The sequence below is a fragment of the Haliotis rubra genome, unplaced genomic scaffold, assembly GCF_003918875.1.
Source record: "Haliotis rubra isolate DU_JTF1 unplaced genomic scaffold, ASM391887v1 Scf6, whole genome shotgun sequence".
NCBI lineage: Eukaryota > Metazoa > Mollusca > Gastropoda > Lepetellida > Haliotidae > Haliotis > Haliotis rubra.
In genome coordinates, this window is record NW_025767301.1 from 3,883,706 (window position 1) to 3,899,250 (window position 15,545).

At 37.7% G+C, this 15,545-nt stretch overlaps 1 protein-coding gene across 2 annotated transcripts in view; it reads right to left on the reverse strand.

The window, feature by feature from the left end:
* Positions 1–1,566: 1,566 nt before the first annotated feature.
* LOC124255249 (N-alpha-acetyltransferase 20-like) overlaps positions 1,567–15,545 on the reverse strand; it is a 29,327-nt gene continuing 15,348 nt past the window's right edge. The window contains exons 6-7 of one of the 2 annotated variants that reach the window (XM_046689110.1): positions 3,855–6,154; positions 1,567–3,798 (exon numbers count right to left, since the gene is read on the reverse strand). In XM_046689110.1, the coding sequence (XP_046545066.1) occupies positions 6,069–6,154 (86 nt within the window). In that variant the 3' untranslated portion in view covers positions 1,567–3,798; positions 3,855–6,068. Of the gene's footprint in view, positions 3,799–3,847; positions 6,155–15,545 lie in introns of both variants that reach the window. The other variant, XM_046689111.1, reaches the window with a different exon arrangement.

The window sequence follows — 15,545 nt, forward strand, 5'->3', positions numbered from 1 at the left end:
TAAAATTCTGATGTTAGGCAATCAAAGTTGGTAATGTGCCTATGTTCATTTTATCATCTGGTAACCTCTTCACCAACACATAATTTAGTCCATATTGATACCTAAAAATGGATATTTCACATTCTCAAGACATTCCGCACAACATCAATACATGATTCAAGTTCTAAGAAAGTCTTTCACGTCTTGGAGTCTGTTAAAAACTGGGGAGATACCTCAGGGGTAAGCATAAAAATATTACAAAAAGAAAATGACACTAAATTTGTTCTGTCTCTCATCACATGCAGTATATCTCTTTGTCTTGGAGTGAGAAACACCACCAGTACATGGCCAGATGAAAGACGGATAGTAAAGCCAATTCATTTCATCATTTCTATAATCATAAATAACCTGGACTCACATCATCACTTCCTACTGGAAGTGAAGTCCCGATCTCCATTGTTAGTCTCCATTGTGACACAGAATGTCTCTCGCACATGACAGTAATCTGACTGGACAGCTTTTTTCAGTATATCGTCATTTGGTTCTGTCATGTTTAACAGAATAGGTCCAGGGAATTTATCATGATAGAATGGACAGATATACACTGGATATTGGAGGAAGCTCCTACACAGTACTTTACCAAAATGAAGACAGTCTCTTGGTACATTTCCATCCAACAAGTCACATACAAGTTCCAATGGTCCACATAACTGATGCAGTTTTCAAAAAAGTCATAAAATGTCTTTTCTTATTTCTAAATGCCACACTTACATCCCACTATAAAATAGGAAATGTCGCCAACACTAGCCCATCCCTCCTGTCTATGGTGTATAAATTGCATAAACACAGACAATATCTGCCGTGGAATAACACTCGCTTTCTTACAACTGATGATGTCATAGACTTGCCAACTATTGTGTTATCAAATATATACATAGGAAACATGGTAAATACTTCAAAATGTTGTTTACTGGGTAAATATACATTAAAACATTGATTAATTTCACATCCAGTTACATAATTCAAAGTCAACTTATATTTTTGTAAAGTAAAATGAAGCAAGTTACTAAAGATGGACAAAGGACCAAAAACCAAGTCATTTGACACACTCAAGCGAAACATCTCATCATGACAGAATGAGGTCGGAAGGGTAGCGTAATGGTTAAAGCGTTTGCTCGTCACACCAAAGTGAGTGAGTGAGTTTGGTTTTAGCAATATTCCAGCAATATCATGGCGGGGGACACCAGAAATGAGCTTCACACATTGTACCCATGTGGGGCATCGAACCCGGGTCTTTGGTGTGACGCGAGCGAACGCTCTAACCACTAGGCTACCCCACCGCCCTCGTCACACCAAAGACACAGGTTTGATTCCCAACATGGTTACAACGTATAAAGCCCATTTCTTGTCTCTTCTGCTGTAATATTACTGTATATAGCTGTATATTGTATATTGCTGAAATATTGCATTACTCACTCACCAGAAAAATGAGAGATTAAAAAATACCAGGAAATATAACTTTCATCAAACGCGAGGTATGAAACCAACTCCTGTGATATACAGTCAGCAAATTGCTTTATTCATCTCTTTAACATTAATCCAGCCACATCACAACAAGGGGGACCAAACATGAGAAATGTGCTTCACACTGTACCCATAAGGGGAATAGAACCCTAGTTTCCAGCCTGATGAGCAAACACTTTAACCACTCAGTTCCCACACCTCCCCTTAGTGCTACAGAGGAAACACTTCTTCTCCCTGGCTCATTCTACACTTGTGTACTATAATAACCTGCAATATTCACAGACTTCCTGTCATCCTTCAAAGACCTCATAATCAAAAGTGGCTTCTTACACGGCTCTCAACTTCGTGTGGAAATTACATTCTTACATTTCTCATCTGTTCTCTAGCGTTGTGCAATAATTCCTGCCAAAAACCTGAAGCATCTTAACTGATAACATGCTGCAACATGCTTGTTGGATTCACAAGCACTATTTCAGGCTCCTGTCATGTACCAGGCCACTGTAGCTGCAAACACGTCACTAGAAAATCTATCAGCCCTGTGTCTATTCTGTGCAATGAATGACTGCCTGGGATTACATAAACACAAAACTAATCAGGGTGTCTAAAGGTAGAATTAATCACAAGCCTACATCCATGATTCGTGTTTCCCAAAACATTTGAAAAGGTTCAAGGATTAACATACTCCAAGTTAAACATGTTTACTGTATTTTATTATTAACATGCCATTCATTGTTTTACATGAAGCATATTATAGATGACCTTTCTTCTGAAGGCTGCCCATGGTTCAAGTTGAACAAATATTGTTCTGTTTTTATTGGCAATAAAAATATACAAATATGCAAGAATATTTTGAGGCACTCAGTAAAACAATCTACAATATGATATTTTATTTCACAATGGTATTTTCTATTTTTGCTGACTTTGTAAAACAAACAAGCTGACTTTTATTTTAAACTAAATAATCCTTCACACAAGAAACTAATTTGGAGGAAGCATATTTTCCTTGGAAACTGGTTCAAAGGCATTTCTCTTTCCAAACAGATGAGACTTACTTAATTTCTTTTGTTCCTCCAGGCAACTTTCAGCCTCAGCTGCTCCTAAAAGGATAATCTATTTTCACAGTCTCTTTTAACAAAGTTAACAACTAGCCTTAATTTTAGCAAGATGTTTTTCAGGTCGTTGATGAATAATTCCACATGAAGTTTACCGGCTCAAATTGACTTTTGAACACCAAAACCAACACAAAACCTGTTCTACTGTTCAAAGAGGAGCCTTATAAACAGCAGCTTTCCATCAAAATCTACACATATTAGGGGAAAGGTCATTTATGGGGGGAGCGACAGATGCCTGGGGAAGGGCCACCCAAAATGTGACAGAATGGAGGGGAGGTTCATACAAATTAATAAATATATATTGAGGGATGGTAATTAAAAAACTGGCCATTTTTAAATAAACAATGAAGTACTTTTCAATTTTGACGTTGCAGGATAGTTCAGGAACGAACATGGGTCTTCCATAAAGGCACTAGTATTAGGGGAAGGTAATTATTGTCAGTTCATGCGAGCCAACCATCAACCCTGTAATCGATTAGTGGTCCATAGAGTCTTGTGTTGTTCTTCATGATGCCAATGATATTTTGCAAACATTTTAAGTGAATATCCTATTTGTCATTTGTCAAGCGAACACAGTGAATGTTGTATTTCTGCACCAAACTAATTTCAGTAACAGATGTAGTTTCAATTAGTGTTGTTAACAAAGACCACTGGTTAAACAGCAAGACTGATGCTGTTTTCCACACGACTACACACAGATAAGACAACAGTCACCTGGCCTTGATAATACAAGTGTCTTGTTAATGTCTTAGGGGATTAACAGAGGAGACAAATCATGATAAACAACAGTGCAATTGTTGGTGATTGACAGCCAATCTGTCACAAGGACAGACATACCTGTCAACCCAGAGATGTCAAAAACAATCAGACGTCAAGAAGCAGAAGCATGATTCACAAAATTCAGCAGTGTTGTAAATTACAAAATTCACTTACAAAGAAATGCATCTTCATTTCAACAGTCAAAAAACATCTATAACATTTTCAGTTGTTCAGAATTTAAATGAAATGTGAATCTCTTAAAGTACACAATGCTGATTATTTTTAGCAAAATACGGAACAATACACAAATGTATATATAAAAAATTAACCAATTAGTAATATTACATTCACTAAATGTCCAATTAATGCTGAGCCTATATTCAAAGTAGCTACAAGTCAGCTTGGTACATCTCCCAGACCCAAACTGGAGTCAGGAATAACTGAGCAAGTCTGGATTCTGAAATGTACTGGACGTTTTACTTTACATTTTTTTCTTAAAGATACATAATTCTAAGGATAATTATTTTATTTCTGGGACTAAATGCCGCTAAGCTTAAGCCAGAGATTCAGAGAAACACAGCTTCATTGTTTTTTCACAGCATCCTCCATAGATCCTTACTATGCTCGTTATCTTGTGCCTCCATCATTGAAAGCTTCCATAAAGCAAACCAGGCAAGAGGCAAATCTGGGAAAATACAACCCTGTGCAAATCTGTGAAAATACAACCCTGTTGGGCATTACTCATACCTGTATGCCACACTGCACATTTAATGTCAGAACTTCTGTCAATTTCATCAAAGCCAGATCTTGTATATTTCAACCTTCTGTATGTTTTCACAGTAAACATCATAATAAATGCACCTACATGTTTATTTTAGATGGAGTCGGCTGATTCATCTGTCAGATGAGGCTGTGAGAGTTATTTACTCAATAACTCTTATCAATGAAACATTTTTTAAATACATGGCATAACCATGAAAAGGCAGAGAAAACAGAAAAACTGTCATTCTCCATGAGAACACTTTCACAAACGGAACGGCTAATGAGATCCTGTTGTGAAAACTAGTTTTTTAGAACCTGTATTTTTAATTGAAAGACATATATCGTCAGAAAATGCATTAATTATTGCTCAAATAGTCATCTAAAGTGATGTATGATTTTCAAAAAGTTTTGATATTTAGCATTCACATACATGTATGTGCAAGAGGTATCAGAGTTAACATTGACAGCCATCTAATATCTAATATAAACAATAATTGTCAACAGTGAAACAGTATTAGGAGTGAGTGAGGGAGTATAGTCTAAGGCCGCTTCTGGGGAGACGCTGGAAACACTTTGCACCTCTGTGGGGAACTCAACCCAGGCCTTTGGTGTGACAATCACAAGACCTTTACTGCTTTAGGCTCAACGACTTTGTTCCATTTTCACTCTCAAGAAAGTTTCTTAAGTCTTGTATCTTTTCATTTATAATTCAACAAGTGACTCATGTCGTCGATCCACTGGCAAAGATGATAGCACATTTATTTGCTGGTGATTTCTTCATTTCAAACTTTAAACAATTACGCCCAAACTAGTGTAATATTACAGAGATTAGAGCCCCCGTGCTATTTATAGGTGACATCACATGACGTGCACATGTAGCCCTGGAAGTCAATCATCACTCAACCCTGCAAGATTAACACCCAACTTACATCATTCATAGCTGAGTGGGTGTGTCTCACACTCGCCATTATTGTTTGGATAGCTGCCTCTAAAACATATTTATTTTTATTCGTACACTGTAGAATAATTTTAGATACATGAGAAAATGTTGACTTCCTTTGCGAAGGTGTTAGTTTAATATGGTGGTATTTACTTTATTGTCGACACATGTTAACGGAACGTTATACCTGCGGACAATATAAGCAACACTGCTGCTGTGCGGAATGTGCAGGGGTAAATAGCCATATGCGCCTGTCCCTGATGAATTCATTCCGAGAGCAAACATAAACTAAACATACAGAATATTCACAGGTGTTAATTATGTCTGTCGCAAAGGTGAGCTACGAAGTGCTATTGTGTCACATGTTCACAAAGACAGAGCTTCAGTTGTAACCCAATCCCTTCTTCAGATTGTAAAAGTAACTATAGTTTTTGTTTACCAGAATGATTCAGACAATCAAATTTGACAATCAAACCTGTCTCCACTTTCTTCAGGTTTATGAACAGGGATCAAGCAGTTACCACGTTAACTGTCAGCAGTTACCGCGTTACCTGTTAGCATTAAAAACTATATCAGTTCCATCCACAAAGGTAATTGTGTTGGGATGCCGTGACAGTTGGTACTGTATTGGCATCCAAGATGCCAACAGGCCTTCTATATCAGCAATGCGAGGCACAAAGACTTATTAATCAGTACAGGACAACTTTAGGGAATTAGATATTAGAATCTAAGAAATGTGTAAGTATACACGCTCCACAGTATATTCATGGACATAGTTATTTATTACGACAAATCTATGACTTCTTCAGTTTCTATCCATCTAACCAGCTACAGCTCTTCATGATCATCCGTCGGCGGTAACGGTGGAAAACGAAGAGGCTGTCGTACAATAAGTTCTGTGACAATAAGGGCCAAGATGGCCCCTAACAGAAGCCCCGCAAACAAGAGTGTCCCCCACAGCAGATCTCCATGGTTACCCTCCTGAGTCATGGTCAGTCCAACTCCTCCGGCCGAACTGGGTGGGCAAGCGGTATGACCGACTTCTTTTCAACATCGCGAGACAGAGCCTTCCTCATGTCTGAAATAACAAAAACAGGGATTTCAAAAATCTATTTCACACCTTCATAGTAATAAAAATGTTGACACATGCCTGGTTTCTTGTGTTCATAATCCAAATGTCAGACTGGAATTATATAGGTAAAATGTGAAAAGCAATGATAAGATCCTAAAAAATAAAAATTCTATTTTATAGTCATCCTACCTCAATACCAAACTTTCACCCTCACATCATTAAATTGGGGGCTGTGGGGTAGCCTAGTGGTTAAAGTGTTCGCTTGTTCGAAGGCCCGGGTTCGATTCCCTACATGGGTACAATATGTGAAGCCCATTTCTGGTGTCCCCCACCATGATATTGCTGGAATATTGCTAAAAGTGGCGTAAAACTAAACTCACTCACTCATTAAATTGTCTCTGCAAATAAGAATAATACTTATGTGTGTTCTCTTACTTTAAATGCAGTTACCTGAAACAGACTGTATAAAAGATTAAATGCCTACTACCACACACTTTGGAGTGAGTGAGTGAGTCTAGCTTTATGCCGCACTCAGCAATATTCCAGCTATATGGTGGCATCTGTAAATAATCAAGTCTGGACCAGATAATCCAGTGATCAACAGCATGAGCATCGATCTACACAATTGGGATACGATGACATGTGTCAACCAAGTCAGAGAGCCTGACCACCCAATCCCATTAGTCGCCTCTTACAACAAGCATTGGTTACTGAAGATCAATTCTAACCCGGATCTTCACGGGTCCACACACTTTGGAAACATGTGGATGAATTTATGTTGGTTAAAATGTCTGCTCTATTTCTTCAGTGTCACACCCACTCAGGTACCTGCATGATAATACCCTTACCCAAAACAACAATCTCTATACCACCATTCCTTCTACCCTCTCACAACAAGTCCCCTTCCCCTAAAGGGGATGCAGGAAATAAGCTTCACAAACTGACAGAAATTTAAGTACTAGGCTACACTACCACCCCTTAATACAAAGCTGGAATATAGTTATAGAAATACTATCACTCACTTGCAGGTTTTCCAAATCAGCTACATCAAGTTTAGGACATAATTATGCCTTCTAAAACATAACCTTTTGCATTCCCTTTTCACCCTCGCAGTTTGAACAAGTCAATTGCTCTTAAAGTAACATTCATGGACATGTTAGGGCTAAGCCATTATCTAATTTCCAGTGGAAGATGACAATAAAAAAGCTTTTACCATAAACCTATAAAAGGAACACCAAAACACAGTCATATGTCTTAGTACCAGAGTCAAAGCATCACTTTCCCCAAATACAAGACTTAATGTACATTTCATATGCGCCATGTTTTGTCAGTTACTCCAGCTGTTATCTTTGATAACAAACACTACATTGGATAACATTTACATAGCACACTACATACATTTCCTAGTGTCAGCAGTTTGGAGGGGGAGTTTGCACCACTTGACATAATTGCCAAGCTGAGATAGAGGAACCCCCTCAAGCATATATTGGCAACCCCAGCCACAAGCAGAGGTCTACCCCAATTTGCTCGTCATCATATTAACACAAGTCGTCACTTTGATCCTGACATCCTCAATGGCCTGTTTCTCCTAAACGCCAGCAACATGTACCATACTCTTCTGTGTACCATATGCTGTTTTACAGTTTGTGCAAGACTTTATTTCAAATGCTATCTATTTTAATAGAATTACTTTTTATTCCGATAGATATCTGAATACAGTGTTATGCGTGCTATGTCCATCAAACCAGTTACAATAGTGCTAGTCAGTTTCTTTGTTTGCATACTTTTTATAAATCTGTGGGTGTGGAAACCAGTTAAGGAAAACTCATCACTGGTGAATCAATGAGACCTGTATAGTAACTTGTGTTGCAACTGCACATATTATTTTATTATTTATTTTTTATTATTATTATAGGATATTTATATAGCGCACATATCCACGCAACTAGTACATGCTCAAGGCGCTGTTTTGTGTGTGTTTTCAGATTGATATCTGTAAACAGCCCATCCTATCTACATTCAATTACTAGATAATATCATTCAGTTTTTAACTAATTTAAATTTGAAGTATGTGGTTAATTTATCGTATGGAACAGTAAGATTTGAACGACATATGTAGAACGAAAGGAGAGGTGCAAAAATGTCGACCAGATTGCCCTGATATGGATTGGGTGGTAACAATGTGGATCAGGTGGCTATACAAGGTAACAATCTGAATGAAGGTGCCTATGAATAGTAACAATATGGATCAGGTGATAACAATGTGGATCAGGTGGCTATAAAAGGTAACAATGTAGATCAGGTGGCTATAAATGGTAACAATGTGGATCAGGTGGTGGTTAATAGTAAAGATGTGGATCAGGTGGCTATAAATGGTAACAATGAGGATCAGGTGGCTATAAATGAGAACAATGTGGATCAAATGGAGGTAAATAGTTAAGATGTGGATCAGGTGGCTATAAATGGTGAAGATGTCAATCAGGTGGCTATAAATGGTAACGATATGGATCAGGTGGCTATAAATGGGAACAATGTAGATCAGATGGCTATAAAAGGTAACAATGTAGATCAGGTGGCTATAAATGGTAACAATGTGGATCAGGTGGCTATAAATGGTAATGATATGGATCAGGTGGCTATAAATAGTAAAGATGGATCAGGTGGCTATAAATGGTAAAGATGTAGATCAGGTGGCTGAATGTGGTAAACGATATATCAGGTGGCTATAAATCAGATGGCTATAAAAGGTAACAATGTAGATCAGGTGGCTATAAATGGGAAACATGTGGATCAGGTGGCTGGTGGTAACAATGTGGATATGGCTATAAATGAGAACAATGTGGATCAAGTGGTGGTAAATAGTAAAAGATGTGGATCAGGTGGCTATAAATGAGGAACAATGTGGATCAAGTGGTATATGTGGATCAGGTGGCTATAAATGGGAACAATGTGGAATCAGGTGGCTCTAAATGGTACAGATGTAGATCAGGTGGCTATAAATGAGAACAATGTGGATCAAATGGCTATAAAGGGGTAAAGTGGCAATATAAATGTGGTAAATAAATGGTAAAGATGTGGATCAGGTGGCTATAAATGGGAACAATGTGGATCAGGTGGCTATAAATGGGAACAGATGTGGATGTGGATCAATGTCAATCAGGTGGCTATAAATAGTAAAGATGTGGATCAGGTGGCTATAAATGGGAACAATGTGGATCAGGTGGCTATAAATGGGAACAATGTGGATCAAGGGTGGCTATAAATGGGCAATGTATCAATGAACAAAATGGTGGTAAAGATGTGGATCAAGTGGCTGTAAATGATAAAGATGTGGATCAGGTGGCATATAAATGGTAACAATGTGAATAAGGTGGCTACAAATGGTATTGTTGTGGATAAGGTGGCTATAAATGGTAACATTGTGGATCAGGTGGCTATAAATGATAACAATGAGGATCAGGTGGTAACAATGTGGATCATGGGTCTACAATGTGGATAGTGGGACTACAATGTGGATCATGGATCTACAATGTGGATAGTGGGACTACAATGTGGATCAAGGAGCTTTAATGTTGATCCAGGGACTACAATGAGGATCGGGTGGTAACAAAGTGGATCAGCTGGCTATAATATACAACAAGGGACTATAATGTGCATCACGGGACTACAATGTGGATCTGGGGGCTTTCATGTGGATCCAAGGGCATCAATGTGGATCAGGAGGTTGCAATGTGGATCACAGGACTTCATGCTGAGTCAGAGGAATCCATGTGGATCAGAGGACAAAAATGTGGATCATGGGACTACAAAGTGAGAATTTACACAGACTCACAAAATTGCAATTGTTCATGATTGTTTTTACCTGACCTAAACACTTTTTCTCTATTATTAAAGTTTAACTGTATTAATTTCTCTCATCAGCTCAAATGAACAAAAGAATATACTTCAATGGCTTCCCATATTGGGGAACAATACCTTTCATGAAACATGTACCCCACGCCCCTGTTCCTACTGAAGAAACCTCAAGTATTCAAACAAAACAACAAACTCAAAATCCAAAGCCATGCTCAGATTTACGGTCAGACACATCCAAGTTTTGTCACATGCTGACAAGTAATAACCACAATTTCACAAGCCATTATTAACGACCCCCACTGCTGGTGCAAAACGCAATCAAAAAGATAATTTTTAACCTTTTGGCCCTCCACTGTTGTATGATCTTACAACAATGACATCCCACACTCAAGGCTTACGTCTGCCATTTACAACTCCACAGTTTTGCATCTGATTTGCCTCTAAATTTTTTAACAGTCCCAGATGTGCAGTGGTGAAAAGTGGGACGGAATCTGAATGTGACAGAAGCGAGAAATAACACATTTGTCATGATTAATGTGAACAACATTTGATACTTCCCTCAGATGGATGAATAGGATGAAAGAATGTAGTTGTTGTTGTTGTTTGAGTAATCCAATGGCTATCACATGATGTTATGTCTACCTAATTATCCAGTGGTAAGGACGTTTATCGTTCATCATTGGGCAAGACTCTGACACTGAGTTACTGAATGAACTAGAAAAGATTTATCATCTACCTTTCTGTGTTGTGCTGTGCTGTGCTGTGTAGTGCTGTGTTGTGCTGTGTTGTGCTGTGTTGTGTTGATTAACACCAACATACCCAGCGATACTCCAGCTATATGATTGTGGCCTGTAGAAATGACTATGGACCAGACAATACAGTGATTGATACTGAAAACAGCAATTCACTCCATGGACATGCATCAGTCAAGTCACCAAGCTTGATCACTTGATTCATTGAGTTTCTTCTCACAACCACCATAGGTTGCTAGAGACCAATTCGAACCCACAACAACCCTGCAACTATATGGCGGTGGTCTGTAAATAATTACATCTGGACCAGACAATCCACTGATGAACAGCATGAGCATCGACCTACGCAATTGGATACGATGACATGTGTCAACCAAGTCAGAGAGCCTGACCACAGGATCCCGTCAGTCGCCTCTTCCGACAAGCATGGGTTACTGAAGATCAATTCTAACCCGGATCTTCACAGGTCCACACACTTTGGAAACATGTGGATGAATTTATATCGGTTAAAATGTCTGCTATATTTCATCAGTGTTACAGCACACACCCAGGTACCCCTACCCAAAACAACAGTCTCTATACCACCATTCCTCCTGTCCTTAGGACAAGCATGGGTAGCTGAAGACCAATTCTAACCCAGATCTTCATGGGTATTATTTAAAAAGCAAGATATTATGCAGTCTTAAGGGCCACATCATTAATCATTTAAAGCCTATAAAAGATTTATGACATCAGGCTTCCAAAACTGTTCATTGTGCACATCACAGATCATGATACAACACAGATGTGTAATAAACACTCAGGTACCCCTACCCAAAACAACAGTCTCTATACCACCATTCCTCCTGTCCCTTGGACAAGCATGGGTAGCTGAAGACCAATTCTAACCCAGATCTTCATGGGTATTACATGTATTATGAAAGAATCATTAATCATTTAAAGCCTATAAAAGCTGTATGACATCAGGCTTCCAAAACTGTTCATTGTGCACATCACAGATCATGATACAACACAGATGTGTAATGGCAGGTATTATAAAATGTTCCAAGCTAGTCCAGATATAATAGCTTCCAACCTCCAACTGTAACAGAGAAGCATGATACACTGTACTGTCATAGACTCTGTTTATTTATATTGCTATACCAGTAGTTGAAGATGAATACCATTTAATTGAATACCATCAGATTGAATGTGTTCCACCATACCTATATATTGGTAACCTGTGTAAGGATAGTTTTGTTAGACTTGTGTCATGTAAGGTTGATGTTTTGATATGTATTGCTAGGTTTTCTGATAAAAGCTTACATAAGATCCACATGTTTTCTTTAGAAGGGTATATTATGCCTGTACTTTGTGCAAAAATGTTTCCATAGTTTACAAAGGCAATAATGTATGACTGTTACTGGTTTTACCAGCATCAAATAAAATGTAAAATTATTCTGTAATGTGGGCCATGGCCTTATATACTGAAATAAAAACGGTCTGTCTGTCTGATACCAACAGAGATGTGTAATGGCAGACACTTCACAACTGGCTTCACAAAGTGTATATACATTCCACATCTCAGAACCCAGACTTTTCCCACACTCAGCAAGCACACTAACCATCAACCTACCCACAACCTCTGCAGATAAAAACACATGCCAGACAAAATAATCTTAAAATATATTTCAATATTCCAAAAATATAGCCTTTGTTTATGATTTTTACATATTACTATTGCTCAAATAGAAAACAGCACAAAGAATAAAGAATGTGACAACCAGAAAGAATGTTCAACCCATGATAATATTCCATCCAGTTTACTTGATTAATTCATTCTCAACAGGGATTCATTTTAATCCATTTGTCTCCCATAACTTAAAGTCACTACAAAACTTTTATTTCCCAGAAGAATGTGAGCTTAACAAACTTATTCAACAAATTACAATATTAGACCATTATATGCTCATAAAATTAAGACATAAAGTTGGATGAAACAGTTTTATTACGGGTATTTGAATTAGGCAAGTTTGTATCACATAATTCTATGTTTGAATTGATGAAATGTACATTAGGCCACACTCAGTTGTTGGGGGTACAGCATTGTCTAGGGACAGGTCATAAAAAACATAACATAAAATGCAATGTACAGGATTTTTTTATCATTTGAAATTTTATTTGGATTGGCGATAAAAATGTAAATTAATCTTGATTCAGTTTGTCTGGAGTTGTATGAATTGGGTTGTCTGCAGTGATTTGTTTGGGGATTAACATAGGCATGACATACATATCAATTGCATTGAGAAGGTGGTTTCAGCCACATAAAAATCCCTTGGATTATTTCAAGTGTCAAAAGATCTTTACTGTCAGGAGTTACTAAATAAACACGTTTACAGATGATTTCTTTATGATATTTCTATGGTTGGGTGGTTGGTGGATCCATAAACCATGCCCCCAAAATGTTTGGGTTAAATGAAGATCAATACAGCTAATATGTGGTAAATAATAATATCAATTTTGATAATTATCAAGATATGGCCAAATGAAAACTGGTACACATCATATCTTTTACAATTAGCCTCCAGTGTATGTCAGGTATTTCATACTAAACCAAATGACAAAAATCTGCTTAAAATAATTTAACAATTCATGTTAGAAATCGTTCATATACCCATAAACCACAATATATATTACACAAACAGTTTACAAATACAGCACAGCATTGTACATCACAGCATTGTACATCACAGCATTGTACATCACAGCACCATTATACCCATAAACCACAATATATATTACACAAACAGTTTACAAATACAGCACAGCATTGTACAGCACAACATTGTACAGCACAACATTGTACAGCACAGCATTGTATAGCACAGCATTGTACAGCACAGCATTGTACAGCACAGCATTGTATAGCACAGCACATGTACAGCACAGCATTGTACAGCACAACATTGTACAGCACAGCATTGTACATCACAGCATTGTACGGCACAGCATTGTACAGCACAGCATAGCATTGTACAGCACAACATTGTACAGCACAGCATTGTACAGCACAGCACATGTACAGCACAGCATTGTACAGCACAACATTGTACAGCACAGCATTGTACAGCACAGCATTGTACGGCACAGCATTGTACAGCACAACATTGTACAGCACAGCACATGTACAGCACAGCCCAACATTGTACAGCACAACATTGTACAGCACAGCACATGTACAGCACAGACTCTGGAACATTGCTGTTGCTCTTGCCATCCTAAAAATGTTTTCCTTCATTGTGTTTGTAGATGTATGAAAATAAAGTATTGATTGTGTTTGTACAGAAAATTAGGGCATGGAAGAAGTGCAATGAATGATCTTATGATAGCCAAAATGTAAACCTCAAAACACACACATTGCTCAACGTTTCTCCTTCTGACCAAGTGTTACTTCTAAACCTTCATCAGTTCAATTCCTAGATCCAAGGTCATTGTAACTATCACTGTGTCTATGTATTGAACTCTACTACAGAGCTGACAGAAAGAACTAAAATGGTAAATTATCATGTCTAGTGATGCTATATCATACTTACTGCAAATTTCACAGTTTCATCGACCAAGTTTGTTATCTTCTGTTTATGCACTTTGAACAATACATGAAATTTGAACCAAAGAACATGTGGTGCGCACAAATACACAAGAAATTATTACTGGTATACTTCTTCCAGTTCTGGATGTAACACCATCCGAGCCAGGACCCTTATTCTCGAAACGTTCGTAGCCCTAAGATTTCTTAACTTTGATCGTAGCCAATGTGTTAAGAATTGGCTTAAGAAGTTAGTAGGGCTACAAACGTTTTGAGAATAGCTAGCCAGGTCTATATATTGCATACTGTCATCACGCAATTTTCTCTTTTCAAATATTTCTGTGCCCAATTTTAAACATCAAATGAGATTCAAACCTGTCCTGTTGTGCTTCATTACCTGATGTCAAAATACCCTGAACAACTAAAGATTATCTATGTGGCCATCTTGCCAAACATTACAAAACAATTAATTTATATGCCTTTTCAAAGTGTACATTGGTATATATTTAGGGAGAAACTACTTGCCCTTACAAAATTCACAACAGTCTCACAATACATGTACCTGCAGTGCCAAATCCTTAAATATGGCTGCAGTGGTAGCCATATTGAAATTCAAAGACCTCTTGAAGCAATTAAAGATTCTTTATCTCCTGTGTGTACACATCTTACAATGACATTTAGCTATTTTAGGCTTTTTATCAAGAGAAGACAAAAAGGTATGTTAAACCTATAATAATTACAAGGACGTGATAGGAAAAATTTCAAAACATGTCAAGAATTATCACGATTACAGACGATTGTTTAATAATACATACGCCCGTTTCCTGCTGCCCTGATAGACAAGGAACAGAAGTTATTCGTGTTTACATAAAACTGCACTGCAATAACAAATAGTCATCAATGCTGCTCTTATCCAAGTCCACATATTGACAAAACAGTGGTTTTAAACGCAGGAATAGCCTGCAATCTTCCTCTATGTGTTGAAACCTCAAATGTGTGGGCCGATACCTCTTATATTAACAGGAACAGCAACTAAGACAGGCGCTGACAGTGATTCAGATCTAAGGAAGATTGGGTTCAACATGACAGAAATATTTCACCAATATCCACCTAAATGGCTGTGAAGCTCACCTAATACAACCGAGTGTAAGAGTTGAAAATGGAAATCATTTTTTTGCATGTTGTTTAACACCACACCTCGGCAATACTTCACTGGTATGTAAAT